General features: G+C 38.0%; 1 protein-coding gene across 8 annotated transcripts in view; it reads left to right on the top strand.

Moving 5' to 3' along the window:
* Positions 1 to 24,557, top strand: part of LOC129215548 (potassium voltage-gated channel subfamily KQT member 1-like) — a 537,892-nt gene that overhangs the window by 39,120 nt on the left and 474,215 nt on the right. For all 8 annotated transcript variants that reach the window (XR_008580024.1, XM_054848960.1, XM_054848954.1 and 5 more), the window contains 4 exons: positions 9,305 to 9,431; positions 15,383 to 15,461; positions 18,325 to 18,421; positions 23,338 to 23,478. Coding sequence is in view for 7 of the 8 variants with exons in the window: in XM_054848960.1 (XP_054704935.1) it covers positions 9,305 to 9,431; positions 15,383 to 15,461; positions 18,325 to 18,421; positions 23,338 to 23,478 (444 nt within the window). In the remaining variant the exon portion in view is untranslated. The remainder of the gene's footprint in view (positions 1 to 9,304; positions 9,432 to 15,382; positions 15,462 to 18,324; positions 18,422 to 23,337; positions 23,479 to 24,557) is intronic.

Here is a 24,557-nt window from a genome sequence, read left to right as displayed (position 1 = left end):
CTCCCAAATCAAAAGGTTAAGAAACATGGATATGATTATTTACACTTCTGAAGTGCATATTCACATTGGATAGATTCCACTTCAGGAGCAAAGCTAAACCCTTCCCCTCCTACCAGAGGTGCTCCCTTCAGGTCAGGCTTCAAAACACACTGAACTGGAAGGCTCTGGTGGAGTACTGGTGGATCTATAGAGAAGTGAAGAACTTCAGGCACTAACTTCTTGAATCTTCTTGATTCACTATTTGATTGAGTTTGCCTTAGCAGTATCTTTCTGAATTAAGCAATTGTAGAAAAAAGTCCTGAAAAAAAACCAAACCTGAATGATAAAGATACTTCTGGTATGAAGTCAGGAAATTCAGCATATTTATCAGATGTGCATGGAAACAATTTTAAAAGAAATGTTAAACAAATCCATTTGTATCCAAACACTTTTAAACATTAAGTGCATTGGTTTCATCTAAGAGATGTAAGTCTGAATAAGCTAATGATACTGTAGGACACTTAGCAGCATTTGGCATCTTTTCTTCCATATGTTAGATATTATATTTTCACATATGATGTCTGTCATCTTTATAAGAGCAAGCATAATGGTAGAAATAAGTATTTTCAGTATCAGTAGGTTCTCATAGCATTTGAGTAACTATTAAGCTAAACAGGTAACTAAATTGACATTTTCAACTCTAAGGACTGGAAAACCTTGAAGACAGGTTATCAGATTAAATTTTGGACATAAGTACACGTGTGCAAACATTTGGACTATTAAACCTTTATGCCTGCTTCTGAGGCTTCATTGTTTTGAGCTGCCATTCCTTGATTGAATCTTCGTGAGCACACACTATTCATTTAGCCATCCCACTTCCTCCTTTTACCCGAGCACCTAAATATTCCAATAAAAAAAGTGAAGAGAGCCTTGTGTGTGCTCTCCACCTAAAACACAGCTGCAGCTGAGAAAATACTTGTCTTTTTCATGTGTGCACTTTAATCACTTCAGCCGAACTCCTTCCCTTCTCCTGCTTCCCCTGTGCAGTTATCCATAACCGTACTGGAACATATGGTAAATTCCAGGCTATATATTTCATCTACACACGCTCCTGTATAAAATGTTGATTTTCTGTGTTAATGTGAGCATTTTTCTATTTGGTCATCAATGACATTCTTGAGTAAAAGTTGATGGCTTTTCCACAAGAGTTTCTTATTTGACTGATTGAATTAGATATGGGTGGAACTTATTTGCATATATATTTCCCTTTAAGCTTATTTTTTTCATATTTTTAATAAAATTAATAAAATGGAGTTATACTAAGAATAGCATTAAAATGATTATGTATTACTTTATGTTTTATTTTCTGGGGGGAAAAAAAGACTTATGCAGTGGCTAGACTTAAGAAAAAGAAAAAAAATACAAAGATGAAATGAGTTTAAGGGCTTCCACCTGAGCAAAGAATATAGGTGTGTGTTTTGTTTTTTTTTCCCCAGACAACAGGGACAAGCACAGAATAATGGAACGCTGCTACTGACTGTAGAAGAGATATTAGATAGTACAAGCCCAGTTTAAAATCTGTAATTATATTGTATGTCAGTTCTTTACAGTGGATAGGCAGTTACTGCATATTAAATGCTTTCCCTAGTATTACCGTGGCAATTTGAATTGCCAAGAGTATCCTTTTACCACTAACAAAACAGGAAGACACTAATGTGTGAGTGTGATGAATCTGGTCCGTACTGTTGTTTCCTTACTCTGTGCTCCGCTTCCTGGAAGATAATTTGAGTTGCAGTGGTGCCCAAAGACCCTCTCCGCTGGTACATTTGTCAATACGGTATGCCTCTGGAGCAGCCTCAGTGCCCCAGACAAAGGATGATGCTCTGTGGTTTTCCACACCTGTCTCGTGATCCTTCAGTGGGTCATGGCAAATGTCCTGAGAGTTTATGGCAGCTGTTCTGTTCAAAGGATATGCAGCTTTGCTTTCCCTTTCTTTCCTCGTAGGAGTTCAGGGAAGGTTTGCTGAGGAAACTGGAAGACTGACACTCAAAGCTCATTGCTAAAGTAGCCAAGGGTAGTTATTGGCTGTATTTTGATCCAGTCTGATGTGGGTCTTTTTGTTTTTTAGGTAATGGTTTGTTCCTACTTGTTATTTTTTGTTTTGATTTCATTAGAGGAGTTCATCCCTGACTTTCTGTTGATGCCAAATGGCTTTCCAGGTTTATGAAATCTGCTGAGAATCGTCCATTATGTATTTCTTCCTTCACCATTTGCAGGAGTAGGGGGAAAAATACTGCTGGGAGCCTAAATAAAAAGGTTTTGCGGGATCCTTGTGAATATAATCCCATTTTAAAAGCAAGGATTCTGGAAAATTTCAGAAAGCTGGAGAAAGATGTCATACTGACATACAAATGGATGTCAATCATCAGGAGCATATCTGGCATACTATTTAATTTGCAGAATTTTTTTTGCCGATTTTTTTTTCTGGTTCACGTTTGGTCCACAACAACTCCTCACCATCTTTTGTTGCCATTTTGGTGAGAACAATTAGGTTTTTTCTGACTTTCCAGAAAATTGCTGGGGTATTTTTTCTTTACCAGAAGGTAAATGTGAGGCTATAAATTTAAGATTCTGAAAAAGTTTTTATGTGTATAGAAGGAAAAGGAGGCAGTTAGGGCTTTTTTTAAAAGTGAATTTAGTGAGGTGAAGCTTGATCAGCCTTGACAGCCCTGCAGATGGATATCTTCTATGTTTCATTAGCAGTATACACAACAACAGCGTAAGTTTAATAATCTTCCTTCCTTTTTTTTTTTTGAGAGACCATCTATAGAGCTGTGATGTTTGTCCAGTTTTCATACTCTTTTGGTCTTTGGCCTGTCTGAGGCTGCCAACAAATGTGTTAATTGCTGTGGTTTTGGTAATGTGGATGCTTGTCCAGGACAAAATGAACTGAGATCAGTAATTTCAGCTTCATTGAAGATATAGGTTCCTCCTCCTTCATCTTTCCTGTTAACAACTTATTTTTCCTTTCCATAGACTGTGCAACCTTATTGACTTCAGCAGGGTTTCCTGGAAGTAACCAAGATGAGTTCTTGTTGGTAGTTGAAATAAAAATCGTAGGTTCTGGAACTTGCCTTGAGAATAAAATACCCTCAGGCCAGATACAGTTTTAATTTCAGCTTTGAAAACTACCCTCAGAGGATCACCAAGGAATAACCTAGGCCTAAGAAGTCTTTGCTTCCTCAGTGCTTATCTGCTTGTCTCCTTTCTACACAATTTTTTTACCTGACTGACCCAGTGATTCTAATATGCAGTTTCTGTAGAAATGGTTCTTCCACTGCCATTAGTGCTGTCTGTTAGGACCGACATTGAATAAAGTGCCACTGAGCAGCAGAAGCATACTTTTGATGCAGTTGGATGGCACATTTGTTTTCATTTGAATTGCTACGGATATCTTCCCTTGTCAAAGGGTAAGTTACCAACATTGTCAACAAAATCACATAAGCTATGCTTTCTCTAAGACTGTGAGTACATGTATTTCTGAGGTGGAGCTCAGCCATTTTAGTCTGCAGATAAGGATGTGGAACTGTTTACTTCAGAAATGCTCTTTCAGTTCAAGATTTGGTACTAGCTTTCTGCCTAATTACAGAAAAAAGTGTTCGTGACTTCACAGTCTACTACAAAGCTTCAGTGCTATTCCTCCAGTAGGTCTGTTAGGTCCATATAAGTAATGTTCTGCTTCTTTTGGTGGGAATAAGAGACTTGAAAACAAATGCTACTGAGTGATGATACCAGGAACCTGCCAGAAATGTGGACAATTTAATAAGTGAGAGAGCATTTTGCAAGATTGCTGAGCTGCAAGAATTGTTCTCCTTTGAAGATTGTTTTTGAATTGTGCTTCGACTATTATGTTTGAATAAATGTTCGCATTTAGATTCCAGACAGAGCATAAACTTAGAAGTATTACTTGTAGAAGATCTATATAATACATTAATTAAAAAAATCAATTTGTGGAGTTAATTTGCTGTGCATTTTCTTGTGCTTCTGCCTTGAAGCTGTGCTGTAAACTTTCTTAGCTTTCTACTAATCCTTGGTTTTAGGCTGAAAGTGTCATGAAAACAGAGGAAGACTGTGCATGTTTTCTTGGTTCTCATTCCAGGCAAAACAAGGAGGTAGAAGTGAATACAGAAATGTTAACCTAACTTTGTTAAAAATGAAAATTGACGTGAAGTTTTGCATGTTAGTGTAGAGTTTTTCTTATTTGTTTTTCAGCTTTGAAATATTTTGGTCTTTTTTCAACCATTCAGAATGTCACTTTTAAAGACATGTTGGTATTGTTATTCAGTGAAAATTGTGATTTAAGTGTGTTCACTCTTTGGGTGCTTTAGAATTCCCCAGGTGCAGATTGCAAGCATGTTTAAGTTAAAATACAAATATTTTCCAAAGCTGTAGTTTATATAGTAGGTGTTTGGTGACTCTGAGTTACTGGATACAGTTTGGGTTGGAACAAAGCCTAGAAGCTGTATTTTGGTTGTGCTAGCATATTGCAATGGCAGAGGAAAACAAGGAAGGAAGGAATGAAGATCTCAACAAATCTGTCCATGTTGTGATCCTTTACTAATCTGCTTCCTTTAGAAGTATCTCAAAGTATACGGATCTTTGGTTATGCATGAGTGCTTTACAATATAGTTCTATAGAGGGAAGCAAGTTTAAAATATAGAAAGTTTATTTTATGTGCTGTAGGTATACTGCTCCTCTTAGTTACCAAGGTGAGCAGCTCTGGTGCTGGTCAGATCCACAGTGGAGCACCCTAGCACAGTGCACAGGGGGGTTCCTGAACTGGGGGAACCTCAGGGGAGCAGAGAGACCCTCCAGGAGCCACCAGTTCACACGACAGCAGCTGATGGGACCTGGGCAGGGCCAAGCTCCTCCCTACATAAGAAACCCCTGGGGAGTGCTAGCAACCAGGGCTCAGCACAGCAGTTTGCACAGAAGGGTGCTGTAGCTCTGCTGGCTCAACCAGGGAGCAATACTATCCACCCAGCAGAAGGCTGTGTCCTCTCTAAGCTCTGCACCTGCCAGAACTGACGCAGCTTCTCAGAGCTCTGGTGGGAAGATGCAGCCACCCAGGTGCTTGGCTGCAGGATGTGTCCTGGTCTTATGGCAGTACTGGATGGCAGCAGTAAGCACACCTGTGGGAGGTGCGCCCAGGTAGAGGAACTCCTCAGCTTAGTGGCAGGGCTTAGGGAGGAGGTGAGTAGGTTGAGGAGTATCAGGGAGTCAGAGAGATGCAGGCGCATCTCTGTGACTACCCCACCTTCCCAGGTGCCCCTGCATAATAGATACGAGGCTCTGCAAGTGGACCTGAACAATGATGAGGACAGTGGTTCATCTAGGTTGGAGGTATCACCAAGGTTAAGTCAGCATACACCCTGCATCAAAACCACTTCATAAAGAAAAAAATGGGTCTTTGTCATAGGAAACTCTATCCTGAGGGGAACAGAAGGCTCAATATGCCAACATGACCCACTTCTTAGGGAAGTCTGCAGCCCCTCTGGGGCCCAGGTTAAAGATGTGTGGTGGGTTGACCCTGGCTGGAGGCCAGGTGCCCACCAGAGCTGCTCTATCACTCCCCTCGTTCACTAGACAGGGGAGGAAAAAGTACAACGAAAAGCTTGTGGGTTGAGAGAAGGACAGGCAGACATCACTCACTGATTATCGTCACGAGCAAAACAGACTGAACTGAGAGAGGAAATTCATCTCATTTATTACTAAGCAAAACAGAGTAATGAGAAATCAAACCAAATCTTAAAACACCTCCCCCCACCCCTCCCATCTTCCCAGGCTCAACTTCACTCCCGGCTTCAACCTCCGCCCCCCTCAGTGGCAGAGGGGGCCGGGGAATGGGGGTTACAGTCAGTTCATCACATGTTGTTTCTGCCGCTTCTTTGTCCTCAGGGGGAGGGCTCCTCTCATCGTACCCCTGCTCCAGCATGGAGTCCCTCTCACGGGAGACAGTCCTTCACAAACTTCTCCAACGTCAGTCTCTCCCACGGGCTACAGTCCTTCACGAACTGCTCCAGCGTGGTCCCTCCCATGGGGTGCAGACCTTCAGGAGCAGACTGCTCCGGCGTGGGGTCCCCACGGGGTCACAAGTCCTGCCAGCAAACCTGCTCTGGTGTGGGCTCCTCTCTCCACGGGTCCACAGGTCCTGCCAGGAGCTTGCTCCAGCGTGGGCTTCCCACGGGGTCACAGCCTCCTTCAGGTGCCTCCACCTGCTCTGGCGTGGGGTCCTCCACGGGCTGCAGGTGGAATCTCTACACCCCCTCATCCTCCCTCCATGGGCTGCAGGGGGACAGCTTGCTTCACCATGGTCTTCACCACGGGCTGCAGGGGGATCTCTGCTCTGGCGCCTGGAGCACCTCCTCCCCCTCCTTCTGTGCTGCTGTATTAAGGGATATCTCTAGATCAGCTGCCCTTATCCTGTGATTTTAACTTCTTAGACATCAACTGGGAATATCATACAGTGGACACAAACAGGTTCAAGGCAATTTCTGAAGAATGTTGAAGATAAATTCTTGGTGCAGGTAGCCGACTAGGAAAGGTGCCTTCCTAGATTTGTTGTTTGTAAAGAGAGAGGGACTTGTGGGTGAAGTGGTGATTGGTGGCTGTCTTGATCACAGTGACCATGAAGTAGTTGAGTTTCAAAAGTTGGCAACAGGAGAAAAACTGCCAGCAAAACTTTGATTCTGGATATGGGGACAGCAGACTTTGGGCTGCTGAAGGAGCTAGTTAGTAAGGTCCCCTGGCATTCTGCTTTTGGAGGTACTGGGGTCTGTGAATGCTGGTCACTTTTTAAGACCCATCTTTTAAGAGTGCAGGAGCAGGCAATTCCAAAGTGCTGGAAGTCAAGCAAGTAGGGCAGAAGGCTGGCTTGGCTGAGCAGGGATCTTCTAGAACTTAGGTGGAAAAGAAAAATGTATGGATATTGGAAGCAAGGACAGGGGACACAGGAGGACTACAAAGATACTGTTTGCCCTCGTAGGGAAGAATTTTGTGCAGCCAAAGCTCAATTAGAGTTCAAGCTAAGAGGCCAGCGCTATGAAGGACAACAGAAAGGGCTTTTTAAAATATGTTAATAGCAAAAGGAGTATCAGAGATAGCATTGCTTGACAAGGTCAGTCACCTCACAAATAGGGACATAGACAAAGTGGAGACATTTAATTCCTTCTTCACCTCTGTCTTCAACACCACTGATGGGCCCTGGGAACCTCAGAGCCCTGTGTTGGAAGACTGTGACTGGGGGGATGATAAACTCCCAGCTGACCCTGACCTTGTGCAAGACTTGCTGCTCCATCTGGATGTGCATAAATCTATGGGGCCTGATGGTGTTCATCCCATGGTACTGAAAAAGAATGTCATTGTAGGACCTCTTTGCATTTTTTTTTTAATGGTCTTGAGGAGTCTGGAGAGGTCCCAGTCAACTGGAAGCTGTCAAATGTTGTCCCAATTTTCAAGAAGGGTAATAAGGAAGACCCTGGCCTGTCAGTCTCACTTCAGTGCCTAGTAAAATTATGGAGAAGGTTATTCTGGGAGTTATTGAAAAACACTTGAAAGAAACACAGTCAATGGTCATAGCTAGCACAGGTTCACAAGGGGAAAGTCCTGCTTAACCAACTTAATTTTTTTTGACAAGGTCACTCATAGTTGACCAAGGGAAGTCAGTAGATGTAGTGGTTTTGGATTTTAGCAAAGCTTTTGATACTGTCTCTTACAGTATCATTTTGGATAAAGTGTCCAGCACACAGCTAGACAAGTCCATAATACATTGGGTGAGCAATTGGCTGATGGGTTGGACTCAAAGGGTTATGGTAATGGGGTTACATCAGGCTGGCAGCCCGTGATCAGTGGGGTTCCCCAGGGGTCGATTTTAGGGCCAGTGCTCTTTAATGTTTTTACAAATGATCTGGATGCAGGAATTGAATGTACATTTAAGTAAGTTTGCCAATGATACTAAACTAAGAGGAGCTATGATCTCCCTTGAGGGTAGAGAGGCCTTACAGAGAGATCTGGATAGACTAGAGAGCTGAGCAACTGGATGAAATGTAACAAGAGCAAGTGCTGGATTCTCCACCTGGGATGGGGCACTCCTTGGTTATACATGCAAATTGAGGGACAAGAGGCTGGAGAGCAGCCCCACAGAAAAAGATCTGGGGGGTCTGGGTTGATGGCAAGTTGAATATGAGTCACCAGTGTGCCCTGGCAGCCAGAAGGGCCAAATGTGTCCTGGGGTGCCTCAAGCACAGCATAGCTGTCAAGGGAGGTGATTGTCCCACTCTACACTGCAGTAGTGCAGCCCCACCTGGAGCAGTTTTGGGTGCCTCAATATAAGAAGGACATTAGAACACATTAGAATGTGTTCAGAGAAGAGTGACCAACATGGTGAAGGGTCTTGAGCGCAAGACTTACAAGGAACAGCTGAGGTCCTTTGGTTTGTTCAGCTTGGAGAAGAGAAGGCTGAGGGGTGACCTCATTGCAGTCTACAACTTCCTCAAGAGGGGCAGCGCAGGGTGAAGTGCTTATCTCCTCTCTCTGATGAGCAGTGATAGGACATGAGAAAATGGAATGAAGCTGCATCAGGGGAAGTTCGGATTGGACATTAGGAAAAGGCTCTTCACTGAGAGGGTGGTTGGTCACTGGAACAGGGTCCCCAGGGAGCACCAAGTGTGACAGAGTTCAAGGAGTGTCTGGATGACTCCCTTAGTCATATGGTTTAGTTTTAGGTAGTCCTGCAAGGAGCAGGGAGTTGGACTTTATGATCCTTATGGATCCCTTCCAACCTGAGATATCCTATGAATCTATGATTCTACTTTGAATATACAAAAGTGGACATTGCAGCTGCTGATTTTATATTTATAAATTCTGTTTCTTAATCTAGAAATTTTTCATATACTTGTTAGTTTTAGGAATGATATGCTTGTAGCCTCCCTCTATTAATATCTTTAAAAATTTTAATTTTCTGAAAGAAATAAAAGAAGAATAATATTACATTTTCCCTATGATATATTGATGGAATGGAGCTTAAGCCATCCTTTTAGTCATGCAAATCACATTCAGGAACAGATTACATCTCCCTTTTATGTACTTGATGGCATATACATATAAAAAGTGAACAGATTAGGCACAATCCTTTTTTTTTTTTCTTTTTTTTTCTTTCATATCAACAAGGATATTTGTATTAGTCATAGGAATAAATTAGATGTGTGAACTGTAGTCTGTCTTTCAATGAAAAAGTCCTGATATTTTGTCCTTTTAATTCTGACAGGAAATAGTTCTGGTTGTGTTTTTCGGTGCTGAATATGTGGTCCGATTGTGGTCTGCAGGCTGCAGGAGTAAGTATGTTGGCTTCCAGGGAAGAATACGGTTTGCCAGAAAGCCAATATCAATTATCGGTAAGATTTAAACTCTTTTTTTTTTTCTTAACTTCACTATTATCATCCGTTTTAGAGTAAAGATGTCAACTACTGCAGAGACCATATTGCAGTTTTGAGCTATGTCTATCACTCAAGCATTTTTCTGCTTTGTGAACCTATGCAATTATTTCTTCTTTTGGATTGCTAGAACTGAATATTTTAAATATGGCTGTGATACATGGGCAGACATCAGTTAAAGAAAGGCAAAATTGTAAAGTGAAGAAATCGTTACTAAATCTACTTGTGTAATTGGAGAAAATTGGTAAGATTTTGAACACAAAATCCTTCCTTAGGTCTGCTGTAGAAAGCAAACACAAAGGTGAGTATAAATTGGGAAAAACGTGGAAATGTGCAAAGCAGAACTCAGGAAAAATCCCCCTGGGTAGTACTCAAGCAGTTTTAGATGGTTTGAGGGACTATTGAGGATAGCATCTCTGGAGTAGGAGAGAGTTTAGCGGGAGAGGTGACTAAAAGAACCTGTGTAACAGTGAGGGATTAATAACAGTTGATGTTCAGACAAAATTGTAGTAGACCATAAAATCAGTGTTTCTGTTTTAAGCCTGTGATTTTATGTAGGCTCCAGTAGAGCTGCAAATTTTATGTTACTCAAATATCAACTCATTGAGTTTTAAATAGAGCAAGGTGGGAGAGGTGAAAAGGGAGGAGAATGAGCTGATGTTTCCTTAACCATATGTGACTTTATAAAACTTGGTGCAAAAACTCAGGAAACAACATATGATATTATACATCTGGATGTGAGTAGTGAATAATGTGACAAGATACTGTATTCAATTTTGGGTTATTGAGAAAGTGTTTCATTACAAACAAAAATTCTTCAGCTGCTTCTAGAGCTGATCTAGTTTCATGATCTAACCATGAAGCCTATAGGTAACTTCCCCCCCCCCCCCCCCCCCCCCAATCATGTTCTTGACTTCTCTTTCAATTAAGAAATGCTTCTTAGGTAAGTATACTAGAATACACAGGTGCAGGAGAAAATGTGGCAGCCTCATTAAACTGTGATTTCAACTTGATAGTGGTTCTGTATACTGGTATTGTGCATCTACCACAGTAAACATTAATGTTTGTGTAGCCCTTCGAGAAGATACAGTGGTTTTTGTTAAGAAAAACTAAGAATGATTGCAACTGGTTGTGCATTCAAAGGTATCAGTACTGTTTTTACATTTAAAATTCCCCTAAGAATACAATACATTTAAAGTCAAGACTTGTTTTTACATGTCAGCTGCAGATGGAACTGTGTCTGCACTAATCCAAATAGCTAAACTTCGGAAATACATTTGCTGTGAATGATAGAATCGTACTGACTAACACTATCATTTTCAAATCAACAAGAATAAAATACAAAAACTAGAAAAAGAAATTAAAGGATTAGAAACGAATGCAAAAAATGATGTATTCATTTTACTTCTGCATTAATACAAAAGTCTTTATTTTAAAATCAGAAAATACCATTGAAATGTCTTTGATACCAGAGAGGTTTCTTTTGTGGGTTTTTGTCCACACTAAAATTTGAATTAATTCTTAGAAAGTTCAACTTAGGTAGGAATTTTGAACTTCTTTAATTTTTCTTTCCTTTTTCGCCCCTCTCTAATTGTAAATAAAAATTATTTTGCTGCTTATTACCAGAAACAGATTTAATAGTCAAGCCTAGTTATTACTTTCTTTTATAAACTTGTTTAATATTATTGCATTCCATTCTGCATAAAATAGTACGTTAACATGCAACTTCTATAACTGGAGAAGGAAAATGTTAAGATAGGACACACTGTTTCTTGTATGGTCTTTTAAACTTTTATCTGAAATGGAAAATGATGCAAGTTCTCCACCTTGTAAATCAATTTTTTTATTATTTCTTAAGTTGATTTTCTAAAGTTAGCCTAATTTTGCTCCTCTTTGCAGACAGGTTATAGGTGATTACATGTAAGTAAGAAAAGACAATTCTGTAATCAAAGAACCTGTCAGGACACATAGATTGAATTCATTCCCTGCATACTAAGAATCCCTAGAAATATCACTTTGTCTCTCTGTGCTTCTTCATTCCCTAGTTCACAGCATGAGCATGTTTAAAGAGTCTGCGGTACTCATGTACTATGGCAGCAGCAGTAACAGTGATACCTTTCCTAAATATTGATTTAACACTTCCATTACTTACTGTTTCAGTAGGGTTAGGTTAGGAGCTAAATGCTTCTGAAAATCCCAGCCTAATTAGGGTTTTATGAAAGGCAGGTACCAAGCACAAGCAAAATCAAGAGAATGTCCTTTCACAACCTTTTATCCTTTTGTTGTTGTTGCGGAAAATGTCACAAAGAACCAATTTATGAATTAACTTTTGTTTCTCCTGGTTTTGACAGCATGCAGTTTGAAAGATAGATGGGGGACACAAGTAACTGGTGTAAAAACCTGAGTCCACAAATGTGTGTCCATCTCATATTGTCCTTAAGTAATGGACAATGGAAGTTTATTTAGGAGCACCTTTAATTGGTTATGTTGACAGCTCTGAAAAAGCATTTAGCACCTGGTATGTAAAGCTCCAGCTACCTTGTATAAACTTAATTTATGAAGTGGCAAAAGAACACAAAAGTTCAGCAAAAAAGAATATGATGTAAATCGAATTCAAATATGTGATATAAGCTGTTTAAGTTCTTATGGATGTCATATTATCTCCAGACTACTAAGAACACACCTGCAAACTGAGGGCTATTTACATTCTGTAAAATAGTATGGCAACTAAAAATTAAACTACAAATATTGTTTTAAAATTTAAAAGGATTAATTGCTTTCAATCAAAAAACTGAGAATTGCGTACTAGAAAGTAAACTTATGAGAATTTTAGAAACAAGTCAGCGATTTTCTCCAAAAAAGCAGTACTCAGATAAGCTGCATTATAGATGTCGGGTATGTGCTGTGCTGAAGTTTATGCATAACTAAGTAATATTTCACTGGCAAGCTGATTTTTTTTTAGATTAAAATGGCAGCTGCTTGGAATTTCTCAAGGATTCAGAACATAAGAGTAAGCCACAGGGACAGCGGACTAGTAGTGGACAAGGTTTTCAAAGCTGTGTACTACACATGCAGGGAATGTGATTTATGTAAGTCTGTCATCTACATATGTAGTGCACATATTGTATAGAAGACGCTATGTCATTTTTTTCTCTCTACACGTCGTGTATGTACAGACATGTTTGCAAACATGTAAGTAGGTAGACTGTTTGAGAAGGATATCCACATACCGCTGTTTATAAATTACTAGAATGCAATTTTTAACATTACCAAGGCTTCCTGAGACTTTCTTTTTTATAAACTCACATAAATACTAATATAATGCTAATCTAAATACTAATGCTTCTTAGAATTGAAAAAGTTATTTAAACAAATGTAGGCTCTTTATGCTGATATTTTCCATGCCAAGTGTCTGCTTCAGTTTGAGTCTTGTGGAGACATTTCATGCAAAATGTTTAAGCTGTTCCTGAAAAAGGCAATGCTGGCAATTTCTTATGGGGTAGCACTAGCACTTCCACACTTTGAAGCAGATACTTGAAATTTAATGAGAAAATAGCTTTTTGATTGTCACTGAAAATAAACTCCCAAGCTGACTGACTAACAAGGCTCTGAAAAATTGGTAGCTTGTGTATGCTTAAAACACCCTGCTGGAGAATGTTCTTATATTCTTCGAAGATTCAATCTACAGTGAGCCTGCACAATGCAAAATTCAGGTTTCTTTGAGCAGCAGTGCTGGGGCTGGAAGTGGAAAATCTGTCGATTTTGTTTTTATAGCTCTTCCTGAAACTGCCCAGGGCACAGGGAAAGGGAAAATACCAGGCTTGAATGCCGAGGTGAAGTGGTGGGGTAGGAGGAATGGACTGGGACATGCAGGCTCAGTGAAATGACAGGAGGACAGATGCTGATGCGAGGATCTGGGAAAAGGACATATAAAGACTCGCAAGCAAGCAGGAGATTGAAGGAAAAAAGTAGGGGCTGAAAATATGTGGGATTGAAAGGTGGCAGTCTAAGGGCAGAAGGATATACTGAAAATTTAGAGTGTAAAATAGGACTATTTGAGCCAGTAAACTGGGATTAGTATGAGAAGTCTAAAGATTGGAAACTGGCATGAAAACTAGGAACGGAAAAGAAGCAGACATAGAACAACAGGTTTGGGGAGAAAGAAATAAAATATCTCTACCATGTAGAATGCACTTTCAGAAAAGTGGGAAGTTTGAATGAAAAATCTCTGTTACTGTCACCACCTGATTGAAATTCATTTCCGAAGTGTCGATCTCTTCCCACTTCAGTGATGGTTATTGGATGGATATGGATATATATATGTCTGATAATTTAGTAAGGACATCAGGTGGATCATTTGCTTAAGGGCAAAGATCTGTATTATGATGTGATGGGAAGAAAACCCTCCCTAAATTCTGAGTGTTTACAAATGTATGTTCACAAACATATATGATAAAGGAACAGCATAAAAAATTTGGAAGGTCAAGTACTCAAAATTTTAGATTGTCCCAAAATGGAAGCTCTTTCTGTAGCCTTAACTTATCCCTCCCTACATTTATTTTCATTTTCATAAATGTACAATTATTGTAGTACAGTCTTTAAACTGACTGAGTGCTATCCCTTGGGGAGGAATCCTGCTTTTCCAGCAAAAATCAGGCTGATACTGGAAATTAATCCAAGTCAGAGAGTGAAGGATGCTGTTGGTTATAGAACTGCTGCAATATTTGCTGCAGCAACTACATGGTTGTGTATGAGGCAGAATGCTTAAAAGAGGAAGAAGTTACCCTTGTTGAAGGCAACTGTTGTTGCCTTTGAAGTTGGATTCTATCCTGCATCTTGCCTAGGCATCACACAGAAACTCTGTGGCAGTCATTTAAATCAGTTTTCACAAGTGTGCCTCATTTTCTGGATGTCCAAATGAAGACTTTGAAGTCAGGTTATAGAGGTTCTGAGCTCGCACAGCTGCAAGTGAAGTCAGCAGGCACAGTTTTTTTTGAAGTGCTATATAATGTTAAGTGCTCTGATGAATAAAGTACTGCCTGTTTAAAGCTGGCAAGGAGAATTTACCAAAACTTTTCCTCATTCTGTCTATGTTTGCTACCCATTTATAAAACTATCCTTGATTTTCTGGTTAGAATTTGAAAGTGAATCCTCTAAAGAGGATTACCACTGAAATTCCCATGAGGAAATTAGAAAAATGTATTCTCAGAACAATGTTCAAGTTCAATAATTTAAAAGCAATAGACCTATTCACTGAACAAGGATAAGAGACAATAAGGGATGGCGGCAGTGTGAACACAATCCATCGTTTGCATTGTATAATGCTGGAACTGTGTAAACTGTGGAGTTGTGGGGAAAAAAATGGAACTCTGGAAACAATTATATTTTCATATAATTAAAGACTGTATTACAAAGTAAACCAACAACTCTGATTCTTTTTAGGCAACCATTGCTCTGACAGTTCCCCAGACTTTGAAAGTTTGGCGTTACAGCTTTGATACAATTTTTAAACTGAGTGTATGCGTGTGTACATGTGTATGATACTTGACTTTATGCACTTCATTATTGATCGAAGCAAACCTTTACTCTCCCTCTTAAATCAAGAGCTTTGAGCCAAAATGTGAATTCATTTCTATGGTGTACATATGCCTTTGCCTTTGTTGTTTTTGTGGCAAGCTGCCTGATCTGTCAGGATCTTTAAAACTTCCATTATGAAGTTCATCATGGAAGAAACTGTAGTCATTGGGTTTTTGATGGAAACTGTTTCATTAACTTACTGCCCAGCAAATTTCAGCTAACTTAATTTCTTTTTTTAAAGTGCTTTCCTCAGTCTGTATTTGTTGTGTTTTCAGTGCTGAGAGCTGACATTTAATACATTCTTTTTTTTCTTTCTTTCTTTTTTTTTTTAACAGATCTAATTGTGGTAGTAGCCTCAATTATTGTTCTGAGCATAGGATCTAATGGGCAGGTGTTTGCTACCTCTGCAATAAGGTATGTTCTTCTAGTGACTGTAGCTCTTCACAAACACTGAGCTATATTAGATGCATATCTAATTTCCCAATTTCCAAATTAGATGTATATGTAATTTTCCTAATATAGGAAAAGTTATTTTATTGAAACACTGGACAGTGGAAGACTGTGTGTTATTGTGCTTGGTCACTGGTTGGGAAACGAGTACAGAAACAAGGCATGTGAAGAGTGGTTGGAGTGCTAAAGCCAAGAGGAAAAAAACCTAAAGAAACATTATGTCCTATATAAAACTTCAAACAGCTCTTTCTGAGACAAAAGGGTATTACAGAACATCGGTTTATTTAAGAAGTAATCCAGACAGCACTTAACTTGGTACTTTCTGAGTACAAGTAATTACTTTGTTTAAAGAGTAATTATGCTTTGGTGGATTTGTTTGGCATAAGCAACTCATACCATACATGAACCAGAAACATTTGATGTCTACATTGTTTGTTCAGCTTGCATCAATACTGCATGCTTGTTTTGGGAAGTAGGTAAATAGAAGAAAGGAATGATAAGCAGAGTAGGTGTACTTCCCATTCCTTCTAACTTAAGTTACAAGATGTGCTGCATGTTCTGTTACGAGCCTCTGATTTCCAATGCAGTCTAATCACTGGGAAGTGAGAATGTACAGTACTGTCTAAACTGTTTAGCTGTGTAGACAAACACGGAGGGAACTACATGTACAAAGTATTTTTAAGGTAACTATTACCGTAGAATGTTAATCCTTACATGATGATAAAGACTCACACAGGCAGCATGAATGTGATTCATCAGCTTATATAAAGGAAGAGGAGGGTGAATGTGAAAATTCCAAAGATTTTGTTTAATTTAACTAGAAGTGTAGGAAGAACTTTAATGAAAAGGCCCGTTGTTTGTTTATATGTGAACCCAGGTGGCTTTGGGCTCAGTGCAGCCTTTCCTGGTGTTATACAGTCACTGTCCTACAGCTCGGAATGCTTTCTGCCAGAGAAACTTAAGCCACATCTCTGCAGTGTTGTTTTTGCCCCATTGAAGAACTATCTGGGTCAAGCAAGTCTTTGTCCCATCAGGTTTCCTCAGAACTGTGATGTGAGCGGCTGTTTTTTGAATTAAGAAGTAATTAATCTTGTATCCTTACCTTTGCTTTTGTTGCTTTTAAGGTATACTGTTATGGTCCTCTTTGGACCTCTCTTAAATCCCAGCAATCTCAGAAAGCATGGGTGTGCGCATGTTAGGTTGTTTTCTTGTAGAATGAAGTTGCGAGCTCCAGGCCCATCAGGTATGACAGGTTGACATTTTCATCCCTGCGGCAACCAGTGAGACTGAAACCTAGAAGCACTGCAGAGTTCACAGCAGAGTCCTACATACTTCTGTCCTTACTGTTTTAAGTTCACCAAATTGATAAAAATGGTTTTCTTTCTAACTGATTTCTTTTTTCAGCAGAAATGGGTTGTGCATGTTCACATGTTCATGTATCTTGAGTTTCTTGTTCACTATCTTGTTTTTTAAATCTGTATTTGTAAAATTGCCAGCCTATAACACGCATGTCAGCACTTGGCAGTAACATAGCCATAACCATCTCAGATACAACAGAAACAGGAAAAGCAAGAACTGCCATTGGGTCAAGGCATCAGGAGGTGTGTCTGACAATTGTACAGGGGAGCTACGTGTAACTCTCCCCTCCTGACATAAGCAAGCAATGAGCTATTACATTACATAAGTCTATTGGTGCTCATGTATTTGGTAGTCTTGTAATTCTTCTTGGACTCCTATTTTTATTAACAGGTTTTAAGTGGATATTTTAAAGTTTCCAGCTAATTACAATTATTATTCCAAAGGCATATCAAAGAAATAACAAAATGTGGTGTTCATATACCCAGTCACTGATATGTGATTTGATAATCAGGATTATTGTGTGCTTTCCAAAAAAATGGCAAGCATTTGATCATTTGACTATCAGCTGTTAAAGCTCAGAAAACCTGCTTTCTGAATAAAGGAAAAGTTGGGTCTTTCAGAAGACAGTATGCCTTCCTAGTGATTGAGGACAGCACCATGCTGAGTTTCCTGCCTGAAGATTGAATTAAAAACCAAAAACAATAACAAAATTTTAAGGATAGCTAAAAAGAGCTAAAAATACTTAGTGAATAATACTTTTTAGTGAAAATTTTTCAGATAGATGAATTCAACATGCTTTTCACTCTTTTGTTTCAGTGATAAGTTAGTAAGATGAGTGTAGGCAAACAAAGTTCATTGTTGAAGGGGTGACTGGAATGAAATATTTCCATTGAATAAAATTCTGCTGAAGAACCATATGGATAATTATTTTTCTTTAGTTGAAAATATTTGGAGTTTATAATTCAGTTATTGTCCTAAAATCACATAAGATGATATCTATTTCCAATTAGATGATTTCTATAACTTACAGAAATAGGACTTCAGTAATACCATGTTTGATTCACATTCTGCTTTTGGAAAATAGAGAAAAAAGTTTGCTCATAGTTACGTTAACAAAGCTTGAAGCACTGGTTTTGCTTGGAAAGGAAGCATTTGAGAATCATAATCAGGAAAATATGCAAGTTTCCTCTGCATTTCAAAGCATACATTTTAAACTTTTTTGTTTGTTTTTCTTTTAAGTAACTGTTGTCCTAGTCAGTATTTCTGAATATATTTGAATATAATGAAATGTGATCTAAACATACTGTCTACTGAGATGCCTCAAGTCTAAGATGCAACTTTAGCCAGGGGCAATACTATCACAGTTCTCTAATATGGTAGTATGTTAGTGAACATAGTCAACTCTGTATACATAGAGCAGTATTGTTCTCAATCATTAGTTTTATTTAATGTCCTATTTTTCATACAGGGGGATCCGGTTTCTCCAGATACTTCGCATGCTTCATGTAGATCGACAGGGTGGCACCTGGCGACTGTTAGGATCAGTTGTTTTCATACATCGTCAGGTACTAGATCTTTAAAGATCCCCAGCATTTTGTTTACTTTAGTATATTCTTTTCATGGACTTCAAATCATAGTCTGGTATAAAAGAACAGTTACTGTTGCAAGTGAAAAAAAATTCTTGAAAAGTCCTCATGTGCTTCTTTCTACTTCTAAAATGGGAACACTATTCTTTACTTCAGGTCAGTGGCTAATAGGGTATCAGCATCAGTATTTCTTTGGAAATTAACTGTTGTACTCTTTGATGTTATCCTTCAATATAGTTTATTAAATGCAGTTATGTGGGCTGCCTTTCATATTGCAAATACTGTCCACTGTCTTCACAGAAGATTTGTTCCTAGCTTGGTTGTTATGTGAAAAAACAAATACTAGTGGAAAATCCATGATAGAACAAGTCAATTATTTAAATTATTCTATTTTCTCTGCTTGTGTGAGGAGTTTTCTAATCCATTCTATAAATAAAAAGACTAACTATGTTATGATAATATGCAATCAAAGTTACTTTTTCAAGGGTATAGTTACAGAGGTAAACTCGGCTGTAAATAGTTATATGTCCGTTAAAGCTTTGAAGCAGTTATTCTGTATAAAAGTTCATTAAGCAGGAAAAGCTTATGCGTTTTAGTGCAGACTTTTAAAAATTACGCACTGAAGGCTTCTTTCTGGGGCTTCCTGGAATCTCCAAATGAAAAGTCAACTTAGCTTTATGAATATAAAAATAAACTTTTATCATTAACCTTTAAAATCTTGTATATCATACCATACTGTGAAGGGCCAATACTGTGCTATGAATCTTACATCAGACTTGCAGGGGTGGTTCTTTAACCTACTCTTTGAGTGTAGATTTGTTTTCCAGATATTGATAAATAGTTATAGATTTCCACACAGACATTGTTTCGTTTGTTATTTAGAAAAGTGTTGTTCTGGGGCAGAGAATGGGAGGTACTTAATCCAAAAGATTAATTTAATATTAAAAGTTACTTTTCTTCCCTTTATTTTTTTCCCCCAGTACTGTAGGAAATTTTATGTCACGCTAGCTGTGCAGCATTGATGTACTCCAAAGTGCTCTAGTAAAAAGCTTACTTTCATCCTGTACAACAGGATGACTTTTAATGCTCCAAGTCTCTGTGGTCTTCATTTATTATGGTCGCATTGCCTGGATATCTAGCTAGGGCAGAGCTGGTATCCAAATACACTTTCTCAACATTTGCTAACCTTACTGACAGAGGTGTTTGAGAAAATTTTTCCTGTGGGTGTTCAGAGTTTTAGTCAAGAATCTAGAAATACTATCTCCAAAATATAACACTTAAGTCTTAAATGTCGCAAATATAAATAAGTTCAATGATTTAAAATGAAAAAAACTACCCTTGGAGAAGTGAATTTATGAATAAATGCACCTGAAGTTCTGCTAATCCAAAGAAGTGATTATGATGATATATAAAACTGTACAGATCTGTGGTACTTGTCAAAGCAGATCACCCACTAACACATTAATATAAAAAAATAAAATCAAACACATAGTTCCATATTGACATTGGACAAGTGTAGCTGAAATCCTAGCTTGGTACCAAACGGAAGGGAAAATGGAACCTTTATTCCTGTCCAGTCTCTTAAAGAAATTTTTGGTTTTAAAAAAACTCAAAACAAAAACACCTCAGCTGCTTTTTCTTTACAGGCAGAGTACAAGGTCCTCATTTATTTGTTGAGCTTGGTACTCTTTCAGAAAAAATGGGACCCTAAACCCTTAAACAATGTCAGAAAATAAATTCATATCTCTGTGACCTGTGAAAATAACAAGCACTTGGACCTCTGCAAGCCCAGAAGAGCTTACTAAAGTTGTCACCAATGATTTCCATGTGTTTTGGAATTTTACATATAGCTGCATTAGCTCACTCAGGCCCGATTTGGCTAGGATGCTCTTCTATTTTCAGCAGGTTGAGCTTATACAAGCTTTTCTTGCCAAAAGCAACAAAACATGAGTCAATATCACATGTGGTGATGGAAAGACATGGAAAAATAATGAGGCTTACTGAAAAACTGAGTTAGCTAATCCAGCTCCAGCTTGTAAGCCTCTCAGTTTTACTTACTCCTTACCTTGCTTTCTGAGGTCTTCTGCTGCTTTGAGGAGGGAGTCACTGATGAGTTGTGGATTTGGGGTTTTCTTTTATTTTTCCTAAGTGTTGAATTTTATATTGTGTAGTCCTTATTGTAACTGAGAATATAAATCTGTCTAAGTTAAAACAATGTGTTGACTCAGGTCTCTCAATATTCAAATTTACCTTTGTGTACATTTGTTTTTTGTTCTTGCTGTTTCCTTTGCATATATGTGTCTGAAAGCCCTTGCTGAAAACAGTCATTTGTATTAGGCAGCACTCTATTCTTAAGCTTCTATCCACTAAAAAGTCATATCAATGTGAAGTTTTAAGACCTGATTTCTGCAAAACACTCTCTGCTTTGAGATCATGTAGACACATTGGTAGACATCACTCTATCCATATTTCTTGAAGCACATATTATTTTAAAATCTTCTGTGCTCCCTCCTCCATACCGTATGTATTAGATTGCTGCCGTTGTTCTTAATAATTAAATATAGGCATGTAGTATTTTGTCTCTCAATAAATATGTAACATGGAGTGACATTTAGAATAAGTCTAAAGCAATTACATTTGCATCTGGGCTTTACTTAACAAGAGTCCAGTGTTTAGATGAATAGGACTGGACCTGAGAGGTGTCAAGGTGAAATAACCCGAGTAGTTCTGTTGATATTTCAGCCTCTTTGAAAAGATCTCATAAGACTGTGCATAGCACTTCTGAAAAGCATGTTTTTCTGCCCCTTCTCAGAAAGCCAGCACTTAACACAGAAGTATTCCAATTATCATCCACTTTCTAATTCTGTCCTCTGAGACAAAATTAAAATAAAGCAGTGATGGCCATTCCTCAATAACATGTAAAATCAATTAATATCTGAGATGTAAGCAATGTGCCAAGCGTGTAACTAAAAGATCTCTATTGATGTGGTAGGAAGTCAGAAATCTACTAGGGATAAAAGCAGCGTATTTTCTTTGTCAGCAGGGAACAAGAATTAGTTTCCACTTCTGTTGTAGTTTTCTATGGATCACTGACCTTAAGTCTCAGGTGTTTAATGTTTTCATCTTGCACTGAAAAAATATTGTGTAGGCAAATCAAAAAGTTGTGAAAAAACAGAGAAATTCAATTAGTCAACTATAAATGTAAACACAAGGAACTTTTCAGAGCCATGAAATCATATCTACAAGTACACAGTGTACCACTATCATTAGAGAAAAAGATGAGAAAAGAATGGTGACCAGCATAGAAATCTGAATTACTGAAACCCCAAGTTTCATTTCCTCTTTCAGCTGCCTTCTTTAGCTAACAGGCCTGCAAAAAGTTAAGGCTTAGATTAAAAGACATGCCCATGGGCAAAACTGAATACTATCAGAATTCATTATTTAGGTTATTATTAAATGATTAGAGAGAAAACACCTACTTTGCTTTGTGCCAAGATTGTTTAAAAACTTGCTGAACCTAGGTTTTAATTAGTGCTATAGCAGAAGGAAAAGTATGTATAATTCCTGCTGCTGAATGCAGTTACTAGCTACCAGGGCTATGTTTTCCAGAAAGCTCTTGCAAGGAAATGAAAAGGAAGAAGATTTAAAAAAAAACCAACCAAAAAAACCAACAAACCAAAACTGAAGGAAGTTTGATGATAAAACCCAAACCTTCCCTCACAAACAGTTTAAGTGTGGGTAGAATGTTACAGAAAATCTGCAAAAACCTGACATACTTTATAGAGGCAATCCTTCTTAGGCAGGTTTTAATTTTAGATTTCTCTTATGGGAATATTTTAATTCCTGTACTGGTTTGGATCCAAGGAAAGAAAAATAACTCTGTCAAGAATTTAAGGAAGATGCCAATGAAGATGTAGTACTACAATGTTTCATAAAAAAGATGGCTAAACATGTGCAAAGAAAATAAAGGAATATAATATGTGTTAACTATTGAAGCATTGTAAACCTTAAGTGATTAAAATAAGCTATCTTCCCTCATAACTAAGTATTGGATTTTCCTGAGGGGTAGATGGATACCTCATTTGATTATGATGTAGCACTGTTTTTATAAGGTTTACACATTTTTGCATCTGTGACACCACACAATTTGGCTTGTTTAAATGCACAAGCACATTTTTCCTGAAGACTGTAATAATCCTGTATCTAAGTCACATTGGTTCTGATACAACTTCACTATCTAAAAATTGATAGAGAAACTGGTACATTCACAAGCTCTGTATCATGCCCTAATAAAAGTCACTTCTAATAAAATGGCCTAGACTCAGTCTTTGTTTTTCAGAACTGAAGTAGAGGTTACACCTACCCAACATTTTATTTTAAGATTTTACTTTATCTTAACATGAAGCTGTTAAAGCATCAATATTCAGTCTGAAGCAATCTAAATACCAGATACACAAGTTCATTGCTTAGATATGGTCATAATCACAAGACATGGTTGTTATTTCTTAACTTATTTTAGCATACTGTTCATAAAGTGCATTTCTAAAGCTGTTTTAATATGTTTAAAATGTATTAACATTTTGTATTTTGAGTGGACAGTTAAATGGAATGATTCCCTTTCACAAGACATAAAACAGGAGAGGTGTCTCACCCTACATTTAGCTGTCCAAATGATTTTTTATAAATGATGGCTTCTCCTTGCATTCTGTAGTCTGATATGAACAGAAAACAAGTCACTGAACTATCTGTTTTAGTGGAGGCAAATTTCACACCTGAAATATAACATTAATTTTTCTACTGTGATGCAAAAAACCTCCACATATTTACAATGTTTTACAATGATGGAATACATGTGATGTAACCCTTATGTACTTGTTTGCTTTCTTTTTTAATAGGAACTCATAACCACGTTGTACATTGGATTCTTGGGATTAATCTTTTCATCCTATTTTGTTTACCTTGCTGAGAAGGATGCAGTTGATGAGGATGGAAAGACAGGTTTCTCCAGCTATGCTGATGCCCTTTGGTGGGGTGTGGTAAGTCTTTACGAACAATACATGCGCGCAAACTTAGAGTACAAGATTTTCTGTTGCAGTTGTGATCTTTTTAAAAAATCTGGCATTTCTTTTTCTTGTAGAATATATTTCTGTATGGAAGCTTGACAACATTTTTAAAAAGATACAAGAAAAAAATAAATACAATTAAATTATTTTGATATTAAACTTTATTATGAAAGCACGAAAGCATGTCCTTAGCAAAGGACTTTGTTTACAGACACAAAAAGTCCACATTGAAATCCACATTTCAAAAAGAGTATAAATACCCTCCAAAATCTATATGACTTCTTTTAAACTCTACTTAATTATCTGCAAAAGGGGCATAACTTTAAAAGTATTTTCTATTTGTGGAATTTGGGTTAATGACTCTTTTTGTGTGTGTGTGTAAAGTTCACTCTGTCAGTAGTAATGCAGACCTTGGTGCAGGATACAGGTTCCTGGTTTTTTTCTTAATAATCCAATGATTCACTGTAAAGGTAAATAGCTCCATCGAAAGCAGCTGGCAAAGCTTTACAGATTCATCAACTACTTTGGATATCAATCATCAGTCAGGGTCTGTGCAAATCTTTAGTAAAATAAAGAAAAAATATCATTAAGGGGGAACTGGGATTATGAGGGCATTGTGATAATTATTGTGTGCATGCCCGGAATCAGTTGAAAATGAAATAGATGATAGCTATGAACAGAATAAGAGACCAGATTGTTTCTACACTCCCTTCATATGGCTCTTATAATGTTTCTCACTGTGACTCATGCTTTCCCTCCTTAGTTGTTGCACGAACCATCTCTTCTCTTGTGGTCCCTTTTCCCCTAGAAAACCTCATATATTTTTTATGAGTTGGCTGTCTCATTATAACAAATACAGGGAGATTCATCACATCAGTGTTAGTGACAAAGGAAAATGAGAGGACTAGAACAGATGTGGAGCCACCAACTTCCAGAGAGAGAAGGATATATTTTGAGAGTGATTTGAAACGCAGTAAACTGGATTTGTTCTTAGATGACAGACTTGAAAAATGCCAATATAGTTATTGGGCCATAAACCAATTGTTTATTTG

Source organism: Grus americana, chromosome 1 (assembly GCF_028858705.1).
Source record: "Grus americana isolate bGruAme1 chromosome 1, bGruAme1.mat, whole genome shotgun sequence".
In the NCBI taxonomy this organism is placed as follows: Eukaryota; Metazoa; Chordata; class Aves; order Gruiformes; family Gruidae; genus Grus; species Grus americana.
Note: the sequence above shows the minus strand (reverse complement) of the source record. Positions and strands in the feature narration are given on the sequence as shown.